General features: G+C 41.0%; 1 protein-coding gene across 6 annotated transcripts in view; it reads right to left on the bottom strand.

Moving 5' to 3' along the window:
* TAF1B (TATA-box binding protein associated factor, RNA polymerase I subunit B) overlaps positions 1-26151 on the bottom strand; it is a 74987-nt gene that overhangs the window by 29166 nt on the left and 19670 nt on the right. For 4 of the 6 annotated variants that reach the window (XR_014315587.1, XM_082745488.1, XM_082745490.1 and 1 more), the window contains exons 7-8: positions 22331-22487; positions 16075-16174 (exon numbers count right to left, since the gene is read on the bottom strand). Coding sequence is in view for 5 of the 6 variants with exons in the window: in XM_082745488.1 (XP_082601614.1) it covers positions 16075-16174; positions 22331-22487 (257 nt within the window). In the remaining variant the exon portion in view is untranslated. The remainder of the gene's footprint in view (positions 1-16074; positions 16175-22330; positions 22488-26151) is intronic. The other 2 variants (XM_082745489.1, XM_082745487.1) reach the window with 1 other exon arrangement.

Genomic DNA, 26151 nt, shown 5'->3' with positions numbered 1-26151 from the left:
TCTTTTGTGCAACAAGATGGAAGAACAAAAGAAAGCAGCGGCAGAGCGGGAAGCCTAGTCTGTACTGCCCAAAGCACCACCTTTATCAGAATCATTGCAAGACAGTCGTTAAAAATTCACATCCCCAGATCCCACTCCAAGCTGAATGAATCCATCTCTGACATCCAGCCAAAGAACCTGTGCTTCCAACAAGCTCTCCAGCATATTCGGATGCAGGCACCCCACAAATAATACACTAAAACGCACTGGCTTCCCATCCTCCTCTGCCCTGCAGCCCAGCAGAGCGCCTTGGACGGCTTCAGTCCACAAGCGTGAAGAGAAGCGCGCCCACAACTGCCAGCGATGGTCAGGATACTGTGGGAGGAGAGGAACAAAAGAAACGTCGGTCGGTTTCTGTTCGTGCTGTCTGGCAGCGGTGACTCTGGGAGGAGGAGTGGGAGTGAGGGAAACTGAGAACACCTGTTCTCACTGCGCTCACCTCAGTTTCCCTCGGGGAGATTTACACCCGCCACCTCACTACTCTAAGGAAGCCCGCGCTGCAGAAGGCCTACGGACTGAGACGGCGAACAAAGCTGAGTGCGCTGGGAAGACTCCAAGACCTTCACTCGGAGGTGCTTGAGGAGGAAGTGACAGCTCTGGGGCAGTCTTTTCCCTCCTTCAACGACAGGGACCTAGTTTCACAGAGGGTGTAAGACCGCTCGGAGGCAGGGTGAATCATCTTGGCAAAGTGCCACCCAGTGGGCTGGGCCGCCCCAGCGTTACATCTTTTCTTTTTACTCCTCCGGAGAGAAGATCAGAATGCTGCTGGTCAACATTCAACAGACTGGAGATGTAGCTCCAAATGAATTTCCAGTCTCCTCCTTATGCCCTCTTGCTAAGTCTAGTGAGGGATGACGAAATGCCTGCCTCTAGAGAGGACTTAGAAACACTGTCACCAGGCCCAGCAGAATAGCACGTATGTGACATATTCTCCATGTAGAAACTGCTCTGTGGGTTTAACACATCCAAACAGAAAGAAAATCAATACTGAAAAGATACATGTAAGTAAGTCCCCAACAGACTGAGCAGTATCTATGACAGGGACCCAAGCATGCCCAGGCCCAGCTTTTGTTTGAGCTGCGATCTGCGACCACAAAGATGGTCCCTGAAAGAAACATTTTTAGCTTATTCCACCAGACGGATGGATTTTTTGCTAGAAGTAAACGAAGCTTTGAATCAGCACCATACTCCAGAAACAAAAGTCATAAATAAAGCAGCAGAAGAGGCAGAGGGAGAAAAATGGAGGAGGAGTTATCTTAAATTCAGTCAGTAAGTAAGACGAAGAGCCTGTCCACCGTGAGATGGAATCGTAACTCGGAAAAGGGAGATGGTGGGAAACACTAAAACTTAACTCGCACTCAAGCTCAACCTCCTCTTCTGAGCTCTGCTCTGCAGGGAGGGTAAAGGCACGAAGACTTGAGTGTTCATGGTTTGCTTGGAAAAGAAAACAAATCACACCAATACCCTGTATTCCGAGTTCCATTCGGGTTTAAGTGCGTTCTGTCAGATTTGTTGTCATTGGAACAGAGGGACCCACTTAAACACTAACAGAACAATTTACGGAGGAAAAAAGGAGCTCACCCAGGATAAAGGTTTAAGGGTCTTTAAAGCTCTTTTTGGGAGTGGTGGCTTGTTTTTAAGGTGTGCTCAACTTTCTAGAATAACAAAAACAAAACAAAACCAAACACAGCAGAAAGACCGTCCCCCGCAGCCCACACACAGAACACTCCACCAGCATTATCTGCATCGCCATCTCCTAGAACAATTGCACCTTTTGTCGTTTCTGCTGGAGGTACAGCTGCTGAAGAAGCCAAGACTTACTGGAGAAAGCGAAGACATGGAAGGAGGGAAGAAAATGCTTCCTTTGTTAACAAAAAGGCATTTCCATTGAAAAGTTTCAACATACTGTGGAACAGTGAATGCACTTTTGTGAGCAAAGGCAAAGCGTACAATGAAGAAAATCTGCCTGTCAATTAAATAAACGGTCATTTGAAGACATCCCAAACCTTCCCCCCTTTTCTTGAAAAAAGGAGGGGAGAGGAGAGATGGAATGTTAACTATCACTAGACATGGCCAAAGATGTGTAAAAGGTACAGCAAATATGATACATAGGGCTCCTGGAGTGAGACAGATTCATTTAATTACAATCGTAAGAAATCACAAAGTTAGTATGTTTTTTAAAAGACCACAAAGCTATAATAAATTCTTGTAGCATGCATTAAAAATGAAGGGCTTGGGAAAGCATTTTATTGAATTTCACAAATATTCCGGCGAGTTTATTTTCCTTCATGAAGCAATGCCTTGAGACAGGTAAGGACAAGCTAGAGTTTCTGTTACACAACAGCAGGCTCTGGTGATAGACCTGATTACAATACCCTGTCAGAGGTGAACTTCCTGCTTAGCTATTAAAAAAAAAAGTACAGTGCCTCACCCTTACTTATTCTTATGATTGTTTTGAAGCAAAGATTCAGCTGAGAAAAAGCTAATGCTTCAAGCACCTGTTGGTCCAGACTTAGAGCAAGACTTTTCATGACAACAGAAAATTAACAAGAAATAAAATTAATGATAAAGCATGTAATATACTGCCTATGGAGGAAGGATAAATGATTTCCACATGATCATGATTCACAAAAACAGTTCACTTTGCATTTTTAATTTTTAGTCTGTTGGAATTATCCTAATAGCTGTAATCTACCACGCAGCAACGTAAAATACTTTGATGTTCCAAGTCTAGTCTGGAAGTCTGTGGTGAACACCTTATGTGAAATATGGTCTTGGTCCTGGGGATGAGACTATTTTAGAAATATGCTGTCAACTTGTACAAAGACAAACCTTAGGAACAAACACTAATTTATGAACTGATAACAAATGAGGACTTGCCAACCAAATGGGGAATCACAATTTGTTTGACCCCAGGATGAGAGCTGGGAAAAACCTACTGGAGTCCCCTTCTTAAGATTTGTCTGTTCTCCAAATACTCGCCTGATTGTAGCACACCTGATGTTCAAATTTCACATACCTGTACTAACAAAGATTAAAAGCTATTATCCAGAAAAGCAGAGGACCCTCAAGTAGTTTCTATATGATGCTGGGAGGGTTGTGTAACTATTTTTGCCACAGACTGACCTTTGTCATTACCCAGTTTTCTTTTGGCTAATGTAAAACTTTGGTCCCATCTCTCTTCTCCTGGGAAGTAGTGGTGAGGAGAGACCTAGGCTGAGCATGCCTGGTTCTGGGGGTACTGGCCAAGGATCAAACTAAGTCACAGACAATCCATGTGAAATCACGAGTTTCACAGAGCAAATATGAAGTATGAGATTCCCAAAAGAAGTATCCTCAATGTAGCCCCATACGAAGTATTTTCTGACCAGGGTAATTCATTATTGGTTTTAGCATGTTGTACTAATATATATTTAGTATATTGAACAGTATACTGAATATTTAGTATATTGAACAGTACAAATTAACCAAGGAGATTATTTATTTCACGCACTGGTTTTCATGAGTGATAGTGATACACCCCATAACTCACATTTCCAATGTCCTTGCTTATGTATTGAAGTTCTATCCCTTATACACTTATTGCTAAAATATTAGTAGAATTTTTTTTATTTTTTCCATCAAATGGCACTATTTAAAGGCCTCCTCATATTTTATGTAATAAATCATCTGAAAGTTTCCTACACTTAGGTGGAAACCCCCCCCAATAGATCAATTTGGAATCTCCTGAAAATGAATTATTTAAACTTTTTTAGCTTTTTAGCTCTTTCAAATCATTTAATCAATAAACACAGACTGAATCCTTACCATGTTTACAGAATTATATTAGGTCTTAAGGATAAGAAAATAGAAGCACTAAATATGGTTCAAAGAGTAGCTGGGGATGCAGGATATAGACAAACCCTCACACCACATACTGCCTTCTACTTCTGTTTTAGAAATTTCTATTGGACAACATCCGCTAGTTGCCTTTAAAATCCTGAAAAATGCAAACAACACATGTAACATACTTGTAATCTTGACACGTGATAATAAAGCGAACACCCATGAATCTACTACCTGACTGAGAACCAGAATGTGGGAAACAGCATGGCATCTACCGGCACACCCCTTCCCTACCCTCCCCTGGCCCTCCTCCCTCCAGAGGTAGAACTAGTACCCTGAATTTTGCTCATCACAAGCTTACTTTTTAACACTATCATACGCATAAACATACCTAAATAAATAGTTTACCTTCCTTTTGAACTGAATACAAATGCATCACACTGTGTGCAGTGTTGTGAATCTTGCCTTTTACACGCAACAGAATGTCTTTTAGATTCATTCATGTTGCCGGTGGCTGTAGCTGTTTAATATATTAGCATCTGACTGTCCCATTTTATCTGTTTTCCTGCTGACAGACATTTAGATGGCTTCTAGTTCTGTTTGCTTTTTTTTTTCATTACCTAGCTGCCTTCTTTAGCCTTTTATCACCAAGTACAAAACTCCACCAATAAAGAACAAGCTAAACTGTGGCATATCGTATATCGATATATACGATATACGATATATCGTATATCGTTCAGTTCTCAGAAAAATGAAAAGTTAACTAAATTGTAGTCATATAGGAGAATATCTCTATTCTTAGAAAATATACACTAAAATATTTAGGGGTAATGGGCCATGATTGATGTAACTTACACTCAATGATTCAGAAATAGAATTGTGCAGATAGACAGACCAACAGACAGACAGTGAGAACACTACAAATGATAAAATAAATGGGATAAAATGTTAATAGCAGTTGATCTGGGTTAAGGATATACGGGTGTCCTTTGTACTATTTTTATTTTTGTAACTTCACTTCTCTGTAAATCTAAAATTATTCCAAAATGAAAAGTTTATTTCAAAAAGATACTCTCCAAGATATAAGCAGAAAAGGCAAAAAGTGCAATGGTTATTGTTACCAAGACATAATCTCATATTATTTTTATGTTTATACTTTCTACCAAAATCTCTAGAAAAAATCACTCCCCTATCTTACCCCTGTCCCCTCACTCAAGATTAACTTAAAATAGTCAACAAAAGATATTATCACTAGGGCAAGTATTTTGTGTAAACAAAGTCCATAACCATGACCTTCCAAAAATATGGTCCAGCCAGGAGAAAATTTTAAAGATCAGATTAGTGATAACATTCATTAATAGAGATTATAATTTTTTTTTTTTAAATCCAAGAATGAATGAGCAGTAAGATACTTTAGGCATTCAAGAAAGAATTTTTTTAAGGTAACACATCCCTAAAAAAACATCTGAATACTGAGTCTACTTCAAAATGTCTAAAAATTAGTATTTGGCAGGCTTCCATTTCTGCCCATCAAGGATTAAATACGATGGAAACTGACTTCCCACCATAAACACAGAAGTGGAAAAATCCATGAAATAATAGTTTCAGGCAATGGACAACAGAAGTATAGGACTAGAATCCCTGAAAGAAGAGAAATAAATGGCCCAGTTTACTGCCTGGAGGCAGTTTCCAAGGTGCAGTGCAGAGAGCCAGGGACTGAAGTGGAGCCCGGTGGTTTTGCTGAGCTGAGGAGACAGAGATTGGAGCTCCTAAAAGCTGAGGTAGCTACACTTTGCAGGCAGAGGACCGCAAGGATAAAACCATACACAGAAAGAACTCTGGAGATCTGCAAAGAGGTCCTCTCAGGTCTCTGGCTGAGCACTGATTCATGCTGTATGAGGAAAAACCTAAGGCCAAGGAAAAAATATCACTGGATTCTTTCCTAATGAATCTAAACAATTCCCAGAGCTCAGACAAGGCACCAGCTGCAGTGGAAAGATTGCATAACGCTGGGGGCACTGGATGGAGCCTTCTGAGGGAACATGCCATAGCAGCAAGGATAAGTTAGTTCCAGAATAAAGGCCCTGGACCAGCAATGAAAAAGTTTAAACACAAGCTTCTACAGGATCAAAATGTTCTCCATATTACCTAATTATACCAGAACAAAAATCCAGTATTCAACAACATAAAATTCACAACATCTGCATCCAATCAAAAATTACCAGGCATGAAGAGACGCAGGAAAATCCAACACATAATCAAAAGATAAAGCGATCAACAGAAACATACCCAGCAGTAACAGAGACAACAGAATAGAGCGGACAAGACCCTTAAAACATATGTTATAATTATGTTCAATATGCTCAAGGATGTACGAGGAAACACACATAATGAGGGAAATGGAGAAAATAAAACTAAAATGAAACTTCTAGAAATGAAAAGCATAGGATCTGAAATAAACACACTTACTAGATTTAATAGCAGATTAGACACTCAAAAAGTAAAAATCAGTAAAACTGAAGACATGACTATAGAAACTGTCCAAAACAAAACACACTGAGAAAGAAGATATAAAAAACAAACAAAAGGGGCACCTGGGTGGCTCAGTGGGTTAAGCCTCTGCCTTCAGCTCAGGTCAGGGTCTCAGGGTCCTGAGATTGAGCCCCGCATCGGGCTCTCGGCTCAGCAGGGAGCCTGCTTCCCTCTCTCTCTCTGCCTGCCTCTCTGCCTACTTGCGATCTCTCTGTCAAATAAAATCTTTAAAAAACAAACAAATCCAAAAAACCCCAAAGCCTTAGTGAGCTGTGAGCATTATCAAATGGTTAAACATATAACTGGTATCCCGCCCAAAAATCAAGGGGAGGGGCAGAAAAAAAATTTAAAGAAATAATGAATGAAAAATGTCCAAATCTGATGAAAACTATATACAGTCACAGATCTGAGGTCAATGAACCCCAAGCAGAAGAAACATAAAGAAAACCATGCCAAGGCACATCGCAATCCAACTGATGAGAAACAGTGATAAAAAGAAAACTTTTAAAAGCAGCTGGAGGAAAAAAGACACATTACATGGAGAATAGAAGAGATAAGACTGACAGAATAGAAGAGATAAGAATCAGAAATCAGGCAGGCCTATATCGGACAAGCCCACAGCTAACAGCATACTCAATGATGAAAAGCTAAAAACTTTTTCCTCTAAGATCAGGAACAAGACAAGGATGCCTACTCTCGCCACTTTTATTCCAGATAGTACTAGAAGTCCTAGCTAGAACAATTAGCAGCAAAAACAAATAAAATGCACCAAATCAGAAAGAAAGAAGTAAAACTGTCTCTATTTGCAGATGGCATGATATTACATATAGAAAACCCTAAAGACTACCAAAAAACTATTGAACTAGTAAAGAAATTCAGTAAATTACAGGATACAAAATCAATATATGAAAATCAGTTGTGTTTCTATACACTAATAGAAAACTACCAGAAAGAGATATTAGGAAAACAGCCCCTTTACAAAGGCATCAAGAAGAATAAGGGGCACCTGGGTGGCTCAGTTGGTCAAATGTCTGCCTTCAGCTCAGACTGTGATCCCAGGGTCCTACTCCACAGGGAGCCTGTCACCCTTTCCTCCCCACTGGTGCCCCCCCCAATAATAAATAAAATCTTAAAAAAAAAAAAAAAAAGAACAAAATACGTAGGGATAAATTTAACCAAGAAGGTAAAAGATCTGTACACTGAAAACTGTAAGACACTGATGAAAGAAACTGAAGACACAACTAAATGGAAAGATATTCTGTGCGTGTGGATCAGAAGGATTACTATTGTTAAAAGGTCCACATTATCGAAAGCAATCTACAGATTCCATGCAATTCCTATCAAAATTGCAATAGCATTCTTCACAGAAATAGAATCCCTAAAATTTGTGTGGAATCACACAAGACCCCAAATATGCAAAAACAATCTTTTTTTTTCTTAAGATTTTATTTATTTATTTGACAGACAGAGATCACAAGTAGGCAGAGAAGCAGGCAGAGAGAGGGAGGGAGGAAGCAGGCTCCCTGCTGAGCAGAAAGCCCAAAGCGGGGCTCAATCCCAGGACCCTGAGATCATGACCTGAGCCCAAGGCAGAGGCTTATCCCACTGAGCCACCCAGATGCCCTTGCAAAAACAATCTTGAGAAAGAACAAAGCTGAAGGCATCACACTTTCTGATTTCAAGCTACATAACAAAGCTGAAGTAATCAAAACAGTATGGTATTAGCATAAAAAGACCTATAGATCAAAGGAACAGAATAGAGAGCCCAGAAATAAATCCATGCATATATGGTGAATTCATTTACAACAAAGGAGCCAAGAATACACACGGGGAAAGGATAGTATCTTCAACAAATGGTGATGGGAAAACGGGACAGCCACAGGCAAAAGTGTGAATGAAATTGGACACTATTTAACACCATGCACAAAAATCAACTCAAAATAGAATAAGGACTTAAATTTAAGACCTGAAACCACAAAATTCCCAGAAGAAAACATAGGGGGTATATTCTTTGACATCAATCTTGGCACTGAGTTTTTGGATTTGACAACAAAAGTGAAGACAACAAGAGCAAAGATAAACAAGTAGGACTAGATCAAACTAAGAAGCTTCTGCACAGCAAAGATGACCACCAACAAAATGAAAAAGTAACCTATGGAATGAGAAAGCATATTTGCAAATCCTGTATCTGATTTATCCAAAAAATATAAAGAACTCACAAGCCTAAATAATCTAATTTAGCATAAATAATCTAATTTAAAAAGGAGCAGAGGAACTGAGTAGACATTTTTCCGAAGAAGACATACCAGTGAACACCATGTACGTGAACAGACACTCAGTATCACAGATCATCAGGGAAATACACATTCAAACTACAATGAGATGTCACCTCACACCCGTTAGAATGGTTACCATCAAAAAAACAAGATAACAAGTGTTGGTTAGATTGTGGAGGAAGAGAGAACCCTTGTGCACTGTTAGTGGGAATGTAATTTGGTGCAGTCATTATGAAAAACAGTATGGAGGTTCCTAAAAAAATTAAAAAAATATAATTACCATATGATCTGTTAATCCCATTTGTGGATATACATCCAAAGGAAATGAAAACAGGATGTCAAAAAGATGCCTGCACTTCTATGTTCACTGCAGCATTATTCATAACAGCCAAGATAAAGAAATAACCTAAGTGTCCAAACACAGATGAATGGATAGAGAACGCATCACACACACACACACACACACACACACACACACACACTCTGCAACATTATTCAGCTGCAAAAAAGAAGGAAATCCTGCCATTTGTGACAACACGGATGGACCTTGAAAACATTAAGCTAAGTCGGATAATCTAGAGAAAGATAAATACTTCATGGTATCAATTATATGTCAAATCTTAAAAAACAAAAACACCACTGAACTCATAGAAACCATGAGTAGAAAAGTGTTTGCTGGGGGTTGGGGGAACAGGGAGAGGTCAGAAAAAGGTTACAAACTTTCAGCTATAAGATGACTAAGGTCTGAGGATCCAATGTAAAACATGGTGATTACAGAAGATAACACCATATTATACAATTGAAATTCGCTGGGGAGGTAGAATTTAAATGACTTCATACACACACAAAAAGACAACTGTGTGAGGTGATGGATGTGTTAGTCCACTCGATGGGGGAATCCCTTCATGAGCTACACACAGAGCAAACCACCATGACGGACACTTAAAATATCTTACCATTTTGCCCATTATACTTCAATAAAGCTCAGGGCCGGGGCGGGGGGAAAAGAAAGAAAGAAACCAGTCAGGCCTGCAGAAAATGAAACATCTTTAAAGTACTGAAAGAAATTAAGTACAGACCCAGAATTCTGTACTAGTGAAAATGTCTTTTCAAAAATGAGGGCAAGGGGTGCCTTGGTGGCTCAGTAAGTTAAGTAGGTTAAGTCAGGTTGTGATCCTGAGGTCCTGCAATCAAGCCCCACGTCCAGCTCCCTCTCGGGCGGGGAGTCTGCTTCTCCCACGCCCTCTGCCCCTCCCCCCAGCTCATGCTCACACTCTCGCTCTCTCAAATAAATAAAAAATCTTTTAAAAAAATGAGGGCAAATAAAGACTTTTTTAGACCAAGAAACGCCAAAAAAGAATTCACTGCCAATAGATCTATACTCTAAGAAAATGTTAAAGGACTTATTTAGGCAAGAAGAATGCAGAAATAGCAAATACATAGGTAAATACAAAATCATTTTGCCCATTTTAATTTCTTAAAAAGATAAATGATTTTTTAAGCAAAAATAATTTAATGCATTGTGAAAATTATAACAGATAAAAGTAAAATGTCTGAGAGGCACCTGGGTGGCTCAGTCGGTTAAGCGTCCCACTCTTGATTTTGGCTCAGGTCATGGTCTCCGGGTTATGAGACTGAGCCTGGGGGCTGTGCCACACTCAGTGGGGAGTCTGCTTGGGATTCTCTCTCTCCATTTCCCTCTGCCTCTCCCCCCTCAAGTTCTCTCTCTTTCTCTCTCAAATATAAAATATATAAATTGTGTAAAAAAAAAAAAAAGGTAAAATGTCTGACACTAGAAGATGGGAGCAGGGAAATTCAAGTGTATCTTTGAAAAGGTCCTACTTTATACATGTACTGGTATACTAGGATTTGAGGCAGACTGTGGTAAGTTAAAGACGAATGTTCTAAACTCCAGAGCAATCTCACACACGCACACAAAACTCCACAGGTGTAGTTAATATATCAACAATGGAGATAAAATAGAATCATTAAAAAAAAGTCGATTCAGAAGAAGGTGGGAAAAGAAGACAGACAGAATAAATACTAGATGGAACAAGTAAGAGCAGGACAGTAGATTTAAACCCAATCATATCTATGATCACATTCAATGTCGATGGTCAGACGTATAATTCTAAGGCAGAGAATATCAGACTGCATAAATTAAAAAAATCAAGATAACTACAAACTGACTACCAGGAAGGCATTTTAAATATAAAGACACAGATAGGTTAAAAATAAAATAGTTCCGGGACGCCTGGTTGGACGACTGCCTTTGGCTCAGGTCATGATCCCGAAGTCCCAGGATCGAGTCCCGCATGGGGCTCCCAGCTCCACAGGGAGTCTGCTTCTCTCTCTGACCTTCTCCTCACTCATGCTCTCTTTCACTGTCTCTCTCTCAAATAAATAAATAAAATCTTTAAAAAAAAAGTAAAATAAAATAGTTCCAAAAGGTATGTTAAGCAAACAATTTTTTTAAAAATTAAAATTGGACAAGGTAGATATGAAAACAAATATTCTGGGGGAAAGAAAAGGACATTACATAGTGAGAAGAGTCAGTTCATCAAGAAGACAAAATATCCTAATTATTATGCACCTGAGCTCAAAAATACCTGAAGCAAAAACTGACAGAACGTGAAAGAAGAAGCTGTAATTCTAGGAGTCGGAGATTACAATCCACCTGTCTTGGTAACCGATAGGATGAGTAAAAATTAGTATCTGAATGATTTCAGAGCAAAAATGAAACATGCAAGTAAATATAAAATGACTAATCTTGTTTCTTAATTTACAAAATTTAAGTCTCATATTATAAAAATTTAGGAGGGGCAGAGAAGAGTCTAGATTTGATCCTAGTGAGAAGATAGTATTTCAGGCTGCAAGACCGAAACAGCACCAGAAATAAACATGGCTGTAAAGGCAGCCACTCCCTCCCACGCCGCCCACAGGAGGGCAAAGCCAACCTCAGCTAAAGGCTTCAGCTATGCTTCTGGGAAACGTAAGCCACACTCACAGCAGTCCCGTGGTTCTGTGCATTATACATCACTCCTGCAGTCATTTCAACATTTGGCAATCATGGGATCTATTATTATCTGAAAGGACAAGGTATCTATTTTTTAAAATAATTATTTTTATAGAGTGAGATTTGAGTGTCTATTTGAGTATAAAGTGAAACCAAATGTCTTAATTTAAGAGGAAATTACTGGTTAGCTACCACTCCCAAGAATATAAAGTTAGCAGAGGAAGCAAGATCCTTTGCAAGAAGCTGAATTTATGGTAGCTAAAATTATAAAACACTGTAATGAAAAGCGAGAGCCCTATCCATGAACTTCCTGGCACCTCCTTGCAGCAAACTTGCAGCAATGGGCACATTCAAAGCTTTTTTTGTTTTGTTTATAACAGCTTTAAAATGAAAATTTTAATTTCCAAAAATGATACATTTTTTTCCTCTGAGCAGCTTGAGGATAACTCTTAATTTTTTCCTTAGAGGAAAAGCTTTTGCATCCTGGGACCTGGAAGGAATGTCCATTTCAATGTCTATGATATACCTACATTTTGAAGATATTAACTCAAATAATCCTCACAAAAACTACTGAAGTAAGTAGAGGTTTACCTATTCCCAAATCACATTCTTCCTTAGACCTGTTTCCTTACTAGAAAATGAAGAAACGTGGGGCACCTGGGTGGCTCAGTGTGTTAAAGCCTCTGCTTTCCGCTCAGGTCATGATCCCAGGGTTCTGGGATCGAACCCCGCATCGGGAGCTCTGCTCGGCGGGGAGCCTGCTTCCACCTTCTCTTTCTCCCTCTTTCTCTCTCTCTGCCTACTTGTGATCTCTGCCTGTCAAATACATAGATAAAATCTTTGAAAAAAAAAAAAAAGAAAATGAAGAAATGTGGACGTGGAAGAAACGTGGACTAAGTGATGTTTAAATTTCCCTCTAGCTTTAATATTTCATGATTCCATAGAAAAGTTTCTGGGTGTTTATTCCTGAGAAGCTTATCATTTGGCTAGGGAGTTAAAAACAAGTAAGTAATTTTAGGCACCAGCAAAAAGTAAGAATTACCTAAACCTAGCAAAAATGATCAATGTAACTTGAATGGTGAATGGTTCTGAGGAATCAGGCTAAAGCCTAGTCATTAGACTGTAAGAGACAGACTGGGCTGGAGGCTAAGGGAGAAGAGAAGGGAGGCAGGGGGAAAAGGGGAGGGGGAGAAGGGCAGGGGAGAATATGGGAGGGAAAGAGAAGGAGGAGAGAATTTTTTGTTCACCAAGACTCCGCTGAGGAGATTAATGCACAAATGGTTATTGAGTTCCACTGGTCCCTCCACAAACATTGAAGTGTAAAGACACACACCAAGAACTACTGAACTAAATATCTAGCCCATGAACAATTTTTTAGCAGCTAAAACTGAAATTACTCATCAGTGAATTATACAGATTTTCAAATCAATTACCAAAAAAAAACCCACCCCCCAAAAAACAAAAATCACCTTCTATGTGACAGTCTTAGGGTAGCATCAGTACTGCCCAAGGCATGCCCAAGAAATCCAGGCGTGTCTCGCTGAACACGGCATGCTATTTAAAAAGATGAAAAACTAATCAACCTCTAAAACCTGTGCTTTTTTTTTCTAGAGGCAGGCAGGGCTCCGGAGGTGGCAGGGGCACCTTGTGCCTGGTAAGCGACTGCCGGAGGTGACTGTTGTTCAGCAATCCCGCCACATCTCCGAAAAATTAGCTGGGGTCTGGAGTGCTGACTTGAAACACAGTGTGTCCTCTGTGTTCCTAGTCCTTCACATAAATCATCGCAACCCTCCAGTTATGGAGTGAGGAAGTCACCAGAGAGAGAGGTACAACACTCAAACTACAGTCGGTGACCCTGTAGTAGCGTTGTATGGTGACAGATGGAAGCTACGCTTGTGCCGAGTGCAGCGAAACGCAGAGACGAGCTAAACCCCTCTGCAGCGTGCCTGCAACTGACGGAACGTGATAAGTCAACTGCAGTCAGGTTTAAAAAATTTTTTTTGAAGATTTTATTTATTTGACAGAAAGAGACACAGTGAGAGGGAACGCAAGCAGGGGGAGTGGGAGAGGGAGAAGCAGGCTCCTTGCCGAGCAGGGAGCCCAACTCAGGGCTTGATCCCAGGACCCTGGGACCGTGACCTGAGCAGAAGGCGGACACTTAATGACTGAGCCACCGAGGTGCCCCTAAAATTTTTAAAAATAAAAATTAAAAAGAAATGATCACAATTCTGCCCAAGCTAAGAAAATTGTCATGAAGACCCATCATTCAGGAAGACTATTCCAGCTACCCAGCCTGTGCTTCACACCAGGACACGTGTACCCCACTGTCACTTCCAGCCTGGGCCATCCTCCAGCTGGACCCTTTCTCCCTGGCCTTCCGGTTCTGGTTGCCGTCTCTTCCACAGGCCCACCTCTTGGTTTTGGTAACCAGTCTGGAGCCCAGTGAGGGGCTCGAACTCACAACCCTGAGATCAAAAGCCAAGACTGAGTCAGAAGCTTAGCCGACCGGGTCACCCAGGTGCCGCCCCACCCCCACAATCTGGAGCTTCTATATGACCTCAGTAACCTCCTTCCACTTCCTGGCCCTGCTCTCCCTGCCCTCCCTGCCCCAGCCCTCACCCTACCCTCAACGCTTGGTATGGTCCCACTTTTTTTGTCTCCCTCCAAACTGAGGCTGCCTTGGCCATGCTGGACTATGCTCAGAGTGAGGGGACCAGCCAAGTTACCTAATCTGTGTCTCAGTTTCCTCATCTGTAGAACAAGCATAATAATAATAACAATAACAATAATAATAATAATAATAATAATAAGGGGGCACCTGGGTGGCTTAATTGGTTAGGCATTTGCCTTTGACTGAGGTCATAATCTCAGGGTCCTGGGATCCAGCCCCATATCAAGCTCTCTGCTCAGCAGGAAGTCTGCTTCTCCATCTCCCGTACCTCTCCCCCTGCTTGTGCTCTCTTGCTATCACTGTCTCTATCTGTCTCTCTTAAAGAATAATAATAATACACACTTCATAGGGTTGATATAAATAATGAAAGAGTTTATAAAATACATAAAAGAGGGCCTAGTACAGAATAAGCACCACCGTTACTATTTCTTCGGCAGCCATACCCGCCTCCCTGGGCTGCCGTGGACGGGCGCCACCACATGCGCATGTAGAGCTGTCCTGTCCTCTCTCCTGGCTGTGGAATAAATGGTGACAATGTGGAAGCAGCCCTGGGGACCCAACCCCAAACTTGCTACCTCTCTCTCAATCTCTAGGAACTGCTCCTGCACAAGAGGTTCAGAAAGTAAAGCTGTTTCTGGTTTAAAAATCTAACGTTACCTATGAATCACTCGTAGTGGCCAGTACTCTAAACTCAATGCAGACGTACAATGTTCTGGAATGTTGTGCGCTTGTTTATCTGCATTTCCAATCATCCATCAGTTCTGGCTCAAATGCTTCAAAAATAGTACTTCATATAATTATATTTTCATAGCACCTACTTAAGTGTTTAGAGGAACAAGTATAAAAAGGAGGCGGAGTGGCGGGCACACAGAGCCAAAGATGATAAAATGAGTAAAAGGCTACAGGTACTACGGTTCCAAGTCTGGGATCACTAACCGTATGGCTTGGCATTCATTCTGTCTTCCCGAGGTGTCTACTCAGACGTACAACTGGGATGACAGTGAACCACACTTAAGCAGGGGTTTGGTAAGAATCACAAACGTCTCCTGAATTAAACCACAAACAATATAGGGCTGTGAAGGTTAGGAGGGCCTATAAAAATAATTCCTTAAGTGGGCAAACAGGATAATATTTAATGTTAATATATAGTATACTGAAAACCTTCTGATGAAGAACAAAGAGAAGATAATCTTTGAGCACTGCACACAGTGATAAAGACTCATAATTAAAGGGCAGAAGTCCTCCCGTTGGAGACATCTGAAAACAGATCTAGAAAAAGACCAAGAAGCGAAGGACTTAAAATAGCACCTCTTGAAACAAGAGAATAACTTTCTTCTCTTTTCTCAAAAGCAATATAGTATGCAACTAACAAAAAACGTTTTTTAAAAATGTGAAACTACCTAAAAGTCTCTATAGAAAACTTCTGAAGTTCAGTGTCAACCAAACGGCTATTGACAGTACACGCACCTCACACCGTAGCTATACGTTCAGGACAACCTAAAGGATTAGAAGAGACCACATGTGGAAATTAAAAAATAACAATCCTGCTCCTCATTAAATTATGACTAATGTTCTACATATGGGCAGAACAAAAACGAGGTGCCTTTTTTTTTTTTAAAAACTCCCAACACCAAAGAATAAGGAAAGGAATACAAATCACCATACTATTTTTGTGTCTCATTAGTGACTACAAAGTAAAAAGGAAAATAACTTGCCTCTATAGCAAAAATTCCTTTGTCGCGCCCATATAATTTCATCTCTTCTGGGAAATGCTGAAAAGCATTTATATAAGGAATGTGGCCCTCTTCAACAAATCTGTATTTTCAAAAAGAAAGTGTCAGTAAGAGATACATTCTGATTCAGCAAAGCAGAACAAAAGAGCTGAGATGCGTTTCACAGCTGAGGGGAGAACCAGTTGAGCCCACTGCGTCTCCCACATGTTTTTAGGGAGGATAAATCTGAAAAGATTAGTTAGTCTCTGCACCCATGTGTGGAGATAACATTTAGCCAACTGTCTAATGATATCTTGAAGTTTCTGACTAACTAGATGAAATATTCCTATGAAGTATCTAACTTACTTGTTAATTCACCACCAGGCTTGCAGACACAGCCTCCTTCTATCCCTAGCACCTTCACATGATGAGCGTCCACTCTTCTAAATCACTCTCTCAAGGAGACTTCCTGGATCCATTTTCCTTGTTAGAAAACCGACCTTGTCTACCCGCCTGTCCTCAGTGCCTACGACAGCGCACAACAGATGCTTGCCCCTAGACGTAATCCAGGAAAGGGACCTTGCCCATTTGCTTACCACTCCATCCCAAAGACCAGCACACAGCAGCTGGTCAAATATTTTGGGTAAATGATTGAGTTTGGAGAAAAGAGCACATATATAAAAATAAATACACATACATATTTATTTACAATCATGCATTAAGTCAACAGAAATTTATCGAGTACTAAAACCCAGCACTATTTGAGGCTGTGGGCATACAGCAATGAACAAAACAGGAAAACATTCTTGCTCCCAAGGAGTTTTATGTTCTCATGAAAAGAGATGACAAACAAAACAAATGAATGAAAACTATAGTACGTTAAGTAGGTAAAGACGGTAAGGAGAGAAAGTAGGGAAGAACGCAGAATGAGGAATGGTGGTACTGCAACCTAGGCCATATATACGTATCTATTAGATTTTTTAAAAAAATTTTATTTATTGATTTATTTGGCAGAGAGAGAGAGAGAGAGAGAGAGAGCGAGCGAGCGTGAGCACAAGTGGGGGAAGGAGCAGAGGGAGAGGGAGATGCAGGCTCCTCACTGAGCAGAGAGCCCGATATGGTGCTCAATCCCAGGACCCTGGGATCATGACCTGAACCGAAGGCAGACACAACCAATGAGCCACCCAGGTACCCCATCTATTAGATTTTAAAAATATGACAATAGTTTAAAAAAATAAGATAGACAGGAATAAGTTAGTATACAAATTGTTTTACACTGACATCTTTGTTGTTGTTACAGCTAAACTGACATCTAGCTTCTAGCTTTCTGTTTGTGAATGAACAATATTGATTCAACTTTACTTCAAATTAAAAATGTGATTTTTTAGTCTACTGAAAGTTGAGAATTAAATATTATGTAAAAATGGTGTTTTGTGAAGTTTAACGATAAAGCAGGCTTCTTTAGAACAGCGCTACAGGGAAAACCGTCCTCATCTAGGTTTTCATTCATTTCTTTAATTTACTTAAAAGAATGTGTGTGTAGTAATCAGTATCCGTCTTATTTTAGAACTATATTCTTGGTTTAATATTATTTCATATTCAGGATGTATTACGTGCTTATCATTTTATAACTATGTAGTGTTCCATGATGTTAATATATTCATAATTTACACAGTCATTGCCCCCATGTGATAATACACATATGCCAGCCCTGTGTGAGGGTTAGCTGAGAGTCAATCAAGCATGAAAAGCCCCCACCATGGCCCTAGCGGGACAGGCAGATAGCCTCAGTGGATGCCTCAGTAAAGACAGTGCCACAGGGGTGCCTGGGTGGCTCAGTGGGTTAAGCCGCTGCCTTCAGCTCAGGTCATGATCTCAGGGTCCTGGGATCGAGCCCCACATCGGGCTCTCTGCTCATCAGGGAGCCTGCTTCCCTTCCTCTCTCTCTGCCTGCCTCTCTGCCTACTTGTGATCTCTCGCTGTCAAATAAATAAATAAAATCTTTAAAAAAAAAAAAAAAAAGACAGTGCCACAGTGCCCCACAGAGGCACATGCACAGTGCTGTGGGAGCAGAGGGAGGAATGACAAACCTGACGAGGGGAAGCAGAGACAGCTACACAGAGAAGTCTTGGCCATCTGGGGGTTTAATAATTTTCACCATTTATAATAGTGCTGCTTGTAATCTCTTTTCAAGTTCGATCAGTTTCTTAAAAGTTTCCTTTAAGAAAAATACACTTTTTCAAAAAACAGCTATTGAATCAAAGCTCCGAATAATCAATTTCATTTTCTTACGTATTATCAGATGAGTCTCTCAATCAATCCAAGAAGCTGACAGAGGAACTGCTATAGACTAAAAGCATCCCATATGCCCTTCCTGGCCCTGTCACCTGAAAACAGTCTCTATTTATAATTTGTTGTGCTTTAAAAAGGTTTCTATCTGCGGTAGATTGGAAATTTAACAAATGGATTCTTTATCACAGATAACTAAAGAAGCGCTGCACTGGAATTCGGTCGTGTCCATCTGCAAAACATATCCAGAGCCCCCTCACCTTGTTCCATTTCAACTGCTACCATCCTACTCCAAACCGCTATCTCTTGCCAGATGTACAGCAAAAGACCACCTGGGTCTCTCTGCTTTCACCCCTGCCTCCCTAGAATCCATTTTACTCCTAGCTGCCTGAATGGTCAGAGAATGTCTCCCCTGCTAAAATCTTCCAGGGCATTATCATCACACTCAAAAGCCAAATTCCTAATGAGTATTTAAGGGGTTTCCTTCTAAAGTGATGATCATGCTCTGGAAATAGAGGTGATGGTTGCACAACCTTGTAAATGTCCTGAAAACCACTGAATTGCACATTTAAAAGTGTGAATTTGACTGTATATGAATTATACGTCAATTTAAAAAAAATCCAAACGCCTAGCCTGGCTCACAAAGACCTGTCCCTGGTCCCCGCTTAGTATCCCTCTGTCCTCACCCTCCCACTGCCCCTCGAACTGTCCCTTCAAATTCTTACTCCTGTCGCACGAGCCTCCTCTGCTCCTTAATCCCACAGACCTTGCTCTTGCTTGAGGGCTTGCCACTAGCAACCTCGCTCTACTTGGGGCTAGCACTGCGGATATCCACCTGCTACTTCCACTCACGGTGCTTCTCAGTGAGCCCTTCCCTCATGACCAGTCTAAAGCAGCAGCCACCGTCTGATTTCAGTCTTCTGCATCACACTCCACTGTTTCATCATTATTTATTTATATGCTTGTCTACCTCCTCCTTTCGTCTTGAACTTCACGAGAGCAGGAACCTGTTCTCTATGGTTCACCACTGTGATTCAAGGGTCTAGACTCTAGAACAATGCCTGCATCTAGTCAGTACTCAGTAAATATTTGTGGAATGAGTACACTTTGACTATTTTTATTTATTGTTGTTATCACTAGGTAGGCAAGGTTCTTTATTTTTATTCTTTTAAAGATTTATTTATCTAAGGGGACGCCTGCCCGGGTGGCTCAGTCGGTGAAGCATCTGCCTTCAGCTCCGGTCAGGATCCCGGGTCCCGGCACCAAGCCCTCCATGGGGCTCTCTGCTCAGCAGTGAGTCTGCTTCTCCCTCTTCCTCTGGCTCTCCTCTGTGCTCTCTCTCTCAAATAAGTAAAATCTTTAAAAAATATATTTGAGGGAGAGAGACATAAACAGAGTGATCGAGCAGGAGGAAGGGCAGAGGGAGAGAGAGAATCCCAAGCAGACTCCCCACTGAGCACAGACCTGACACAGGGCTCGATCCTGTGACTCAGATGAAGACATAAGCCAAAATCAAGAGCTGGACGCTCAAGCAACTGAGCCACCAGGCACCGTAGACAGAGTCAGTTAAAGGCTACTTTAAGAATTGTGAATTTTTACTAAGGACTATGGATGCTGCTAAAGGATTTAAACTGGGGAATGACATACAGGATGAGTATAAGGTACAGGGGTATTGGGGCTAGACTAATGATGTATTTCCTTCCCAACACTGTTTTTTAAATACTTTTTCTCCGTTTGGCAGTAGTTCTCAAATGTCAGCATCTGTAAGAATCCCCTGGATGGCTTATTAAAACAGAGTTACCAGGCTCTTCCCCCAGAGTTTCTGATTCGGATTAGAATGGGTTAGAATCTGGTTAGAATTTACATACTCATAAGTTCCTAGGGGCTGCTGCTGCTGGTGGTCAGGGAGCCACACTTTTGAGAAGCTATGACTTAGAGCTCCTTCTCTGAGAAACACTGAGAAAGAGGAGCAGTGGGAACGGTCTCTTTCCTGTTGCTCCAAGCACTTAGGCTCAGTTCCCAAATGTGTATGTCCCACAGAGCAAAATAAAAGCCCTCCAGCTAATTAGATCCCATCTCCCTGAAGGCACTTCAGAATTCTCCTTAAAGGGAGGGGAGGAAAGGAGGAGGAGGGGGAACAGTAAGAGAGAGGGAGACAGACAAATGCGTAGGATCTTATTACCTCTAACCTTCCGACCACAGCTAATATTCTCCCTAAGCAGAATTATGGGTGAATATTGTTTTGTCCATCTTGTTAGGCGTCTAGGAGTCCCGTTACTCCCTTAGAGATTGCCCTGAGTAGCTGGACTGCCCCTCTACCCAGTTCGAGTGACATGATTTGATTGTTGTTTCGGTAAGACCCCTGGGCTTTGGAAAGGAAGAGGGACAGGTGAGGCACAAGACGGTGGGACACAGGGCCCACTTGGGAGGCTGCTAAGTAATCCAGGTGAAGATATGGAGGGAATGGGGAGAAAAAATGGTTTCAAGGGTTGTTTGGGAAGGATAATTGCCAGGATGTAACGACTGACTGTAGCTCTGGGGAGAGGAAAGAGTCAAGGATGAATCTTAAGTTTCCGGATAGGAAGAAATGGAGTGTGAGATATTTATGAGGAAAAAAAAAGAACACTGGAGAATGAACTGGACTGAGGAGAAAGATGATGAAAGATGAACTTCTTTTCGTCATTCTGATTTTGAGATACCATCAAGACACCTAAGTAGTGTCCAACAGGCAGTTGTATGTATGAATATATGGGCCTGACCCTCACTAGACAAGTCTGGGCTGTAAGATATAAATTTGGGCGTTGTCATCATCATATAGATGGTAATTAAAGCCTTGGAAGAAGATGAGATCACCCAATGAAGGCATATAGAGCAAGGTGAGGTTTTTAACTTAACAGTAAAATTCACTGAATCATGGACTATCTGCATGCAGAATTAATCACCTCTGAGAAAAGCCTTGTTAGTTGGTTGATGTGGCCAAATTCAAAGGCACTATCATCATTTACTGGAGGTTATTTTATTTAATCAAAGAGCCGAGTACTGATGATGATGATGATGAAGAAAACAAAATAATAGCTAGCACTGAGTTCTTATTATGTGCTAGGCACTGTCCTGAGTGCTTTTTGTGCAGCAATAATTACTGAAGTAGTTACAACTCTGTGAGGTAGATGTTATTATCAGCCCCATTTCACCAAGGATGAGACAGAGGCAGAGAGAAATTAAATAATTTACTCAAGGTCACATATAAGTGGCACAGCTGGAATTCAAACCCAGGAGTCTGGTTCCAAATCTGTGCTAGTAAAAATCACTGTATGCACTAAGTAAACGCAACTGTTATTGTTTAGAATACATATAAAGCAAGGCAAATATGAACCCACTAATGATTTCAGCGTATCTTCTATTTAATGAGAAAGTCTTATACATGATGCCCTAATTAACTCATTAACTATAAAACACTGTAAATTATCTTGAAAAAAAGTCAATATTGACCATTCACTAACAGGTTTTTCTAATACTTTTGTACTCAGTTTATCTTATAAACACAGAGAACCTACACCGTAGCTCTCACCGACACCAGTGCAAGCTGCTGTGGGGCTACTAATGACCATTTGCCAACAGGAAGCTCATCTGTTCATCTTCTCTCTTAAAAATGCAAAATACTTAATACTACCACTAAGCTACGTAAGTGTCACTTTTTGTCTTCAAACTCACATTAATTATCTCACAGGAGATAATTAATCTTCCAACATCCTGTGTAAGGTAACGACCATTATTTCACTATATGAATAAGGAAACCAAAGAGATGAGTTACCGGCCAGAAGATTACATTTCAGAACTAGAACTCAGGCTACCCAATCTTTCCTGTCTCTCCCTCAATGTAAGCCTTGTAAAATTCAAGATATCCAAAGGTTGTCCCCTGGTTCACACAGATAATCAGCAAAGACATCATTATACAAGAGGTCGAGCTTACCTCAAAAGATCCGAAAGAGTAATTGTCTCTCTCTGCCACAGTAAAGACAGATAGCAAAAAGCAAGTGTCCTTGGCATTGTCATCTTCACGATTCCCTTCTCCTTTCGTAGTGAATATTCGACTCCATCGAGAGATCCAGAACAGATGGATGCTGTTTCTTAGCGGATAAAGAGATATTTTTTTTTTTTTTAAGTGCAAGTAACTGTTTGGACAACAAAAGAAGGAAAACGACAAAAAGAATCCAAGGAAGCATTTTCAATATCTTAAAATCAAGTTATAATTGATACAATCTTTAAAAGAACAATTTGGCAATAAAGAGCAATGATGGCTTAGAGGAAATGGACGAAAAAGGTAATCACTGGTTCTTTATAGGAAAGGAGTGGCCAGAGATTCTACAGAGGGATGTGACCTGCTGGATTTTTTTTACAGTGAATAGGAACAATTTTTCAAATAAGTACAAGAATAAACAATTACAAAGCAAAACAAAAAGTATGTAACTGCTTTGATGCAGGCCCTACCCGACATGTCCCTTTGAAGGTCTGAGAGGCTCTCGGAAGCCCTGACTAGGGCAGCACCTCCCCCCGCTCCCGTCCTCCAAGCACCGTAACCACAGGACATAACTTGCCCCCGTTCATTCACTCAACACTCACTCATCTCATTGTTGTGCCACCGTCTAGGTCTGGGGAAATGACAGGGAAGAGTCTCACATCCCTACCAACTTACATTCTAGTAATGGGAGATGGTCACTAAACAGAAAAAAATCACAACTGACAGACAGTGGTAAGTGCCACACAGAAAAATAGCCATGTAGGGGAACACAAAGTGATGGGAAGAGAAGAGACAGGTGCGACTTTATATGGGTGCTCAGGGAAGCCTCTTGAAGAAGACAGCATCTAAGCGGAGACCTGACTGAACTCAGAATAACTCCTGAGAGTCTCAGGAAGAACACCGAGTTCATCAGCAGTGAACTTAAAGGAACAGTGAGAGCGGGGATTGGGGGTTGGGCAGCGCCTGGGTGGCTCAGTCAGTGGAGCATCTGAGCATCTCTTGGTTTCAGCTCAGGTCACGGTCTCAGGGTCAAGGAATCCAGCCTGCATCAGGCGGCGAGCTCAGCGTGGAGTCTGCTTGACATTCTCTCCCTCTCCCTCTGTCCCTGCCCCCACTCACACACTCTTGGAATAACTAAAATCTTCGGGGGGTGGGGAGGAATAAAAAGAACAGCAAGAAAGCCAGTGTGGTGAGAGCATCATGGGTAAAGGGAAAGTGTAGGAAATGATACAAGAAAGAGAGTAAGAGGGCACCTGAGTGGCTGAGTTGGTTAAGCATCTGACTCCTGATTTCAGCTCAGGTCATGATCTCAGGGTTGAGATTGAACCCCATGTGGGGGCTCTGTGCTGGGTATGGAGTCTGCTTAAGATTCTCTCTCTCCCTCTGTCCCCCTCTCTCTCAAAAATAAATAAAAATAAATAAAATCAAGAAAGAAACCATATTACACAGGACTTTGTAGGTCATGTTCTGCACTTTAGATTTTATTCTGGATATTGTAAGAAGTTTCTGGAGAGTTTTAAACAAAGGAACAATCTGATTTCATTTGTATTTTTAAAAAAGCTCTCTCTGGTTGCTGTAGAAGAATGGAGCTATAGGAGGGCAAGAGTGGACACAGGACACTATCATCTAGGACAGCGATGACAAGCACTTGGACTGGAGCGGTGGCAGTGCAGGTGGTGAGAAGTGGTTGGAATCTGGACATATTTTGAAGCCAGCAGAATTTGCCCGTGGACTGAAAGTGAAGTATGAGAGAAAAAGATGATGAGTGTGATCCTGACAGTTTGGGCCTTAGCAACCAGCAGAATGAAAATGCCATTCACTGAGACAAGGGAGATGGCAAAAGAGCAGGTTTGATGAAAGAAATCAAGGTTTTAGAATTGCATGTGTTAAGTGTAAGATCCTATTAACTGTACAAATGGATATGTAAGTAGATAATTGAATATAAAAATCTGTAGTTCAAAAAAAAAAATCTGTAGTTCACTAGAGAATCTGGAGACAGAAATTTCTGAGTCATCAGTGTGTCGCTGGTATTTAAAGCCAGAAGCAGGGTAAGTAGAAAGCAGGACTAAGAATGACCCCAAGAGACTCCATGATTTCTTGGACAAATCTCTCTAAACTATTTCTCAAAATCCCCCTTTCCAAGTCCTATAAATCCTTTCTTCATAGCATTTATCAATAACTGAACTTTTAAATAAATGTGTGCACTTACTGTCCAGCTCCTCCTACAACAATCTAAGCACCCTGAAGGCAGACAACCTTGCTCATCGCTGTGTCCCCAGGGCTCCAAGCAGGCTCTAGCATGAAGGTGGAATCCAATAAATATTTGGTGACAAAGAGGCCAGCGGTTCGAGATTTTTCACCAAAGTGAAAAGATTTTTAAAACGTACAAAGAGGGAGCCTGGGTGGCTCCAGTAGGTTGAGCATCTGCCTTGGGTTTAGGTCATGATCCTGGGGTCCAGGGATTGTGTCCTGCATTGGGCTCCCTGCTCAGCGAGGAGTCTACTTCTCCTTCTACCTCTCTCCCTGCTTTTGGTTTCTCTCTCTCCCTCTCTGACAAACAAATAAAATAAAATCTTTAAAATAAATAAATAAGTAAAACATGCAAAGATTCAAGGTCAAGGCATGTTGTGGCAGTACCGTTTAAAATATGAAAAATTTAAAACGACCAAACCGAAAGGAGTAGAAATTTAAATAAGTAACTCTACACAATGGAAAACTATATACCAATTCACTCAGTGCTTAAGTTGGTGGTTCTCAAAGTACAGTCCCTAGCATCACCTGAAAACTTACCAGAGCTGCAAATTATTGAGCCTACCAATCTGTGCTAGAACAAGGCCTCCGGGAGATTCTGAGGAATGTTAAAGTTTGAGGACGACTGCTTTTAATGAATTTATAAAGACGCAGATTTCAACAAGGTATTATGTTAAAAAAATTCTATATATATAAAGGCTTCCATATATATATGTGTGTATATATACATATACATATAAATATATACACACACACACACACACACAAAACGAGAGAGAGAGCCTCTCCAATGTATGGCAGCTTCCAGGAAAGGTGGCAGATTGAAAACACATAGTAGCTTCTGCTCTGTCTCACTAAAACAATTATACAGGAATTTTTAAAAAATAGACATAAACTCAAGAAGAAATAATATGGAGAAGGAAGACAACAGCAATAAAATCTTAAAAGCTGGAAAGCACAGGTACAGGTAATTATTGCCTTAGCAGTGTCGAGAAAGCTGGATTCAAAGCCAGCAGAAGGGAAAACCATAAGCCAATGTAACTTTCCCCTGGGGACATCTAAAGAAAGCTCCAGAATTGGTTAAACCCTGGAAATTGGGTGAAAGTAAGTCTAACACCAGAAAGATTGCCCGAGAGTTGACTGGGAAGCAGTCAGAGGCTCAGACTCCTGCCCCAACTCCGTGCAACAAATGCTTGCCTGGGAAGAAAATTGGTAATTTCTCCTCTAGAGAAGATAAAACAAAAGGTCTCTGGAATTGGGCATGTCAATCATACACACAGTAGAGAAGAGGGTGCATTATTAAAAACAGGAAGATTAAGTGAAAGTGTACATACTGTGTACCAAGACAGCCCCCAAGCCCCACACTCTCTCCCCTCAGGCCTTCTACCCACCTGGTTCCTAGAACAGCCAGCATTACACCCTCCAAACAGATGACTCAAAGAGATTTCTCTTGAAAATCCTACCAGCTCAGGGGGAAAAGATTTAAAGATGATAATGTTGGAGGCTTGCTAAGAAAACAATCC

This window comes from Mustela nivalis (genome assembly GCF_964662115.1).
Source record: "Mustela nivalis genome assembly, chromosome: 8".
NCBI lineage: Eukaryota > Metazoa > Chordata > Mammalia > Carnivora > Mustelidae > Mustela > Mustela nivalis.
Note: the sequence above shows the minus strand (reverse complement) of the source record. Positions and strands in the feature narration are given on the sequence as shown.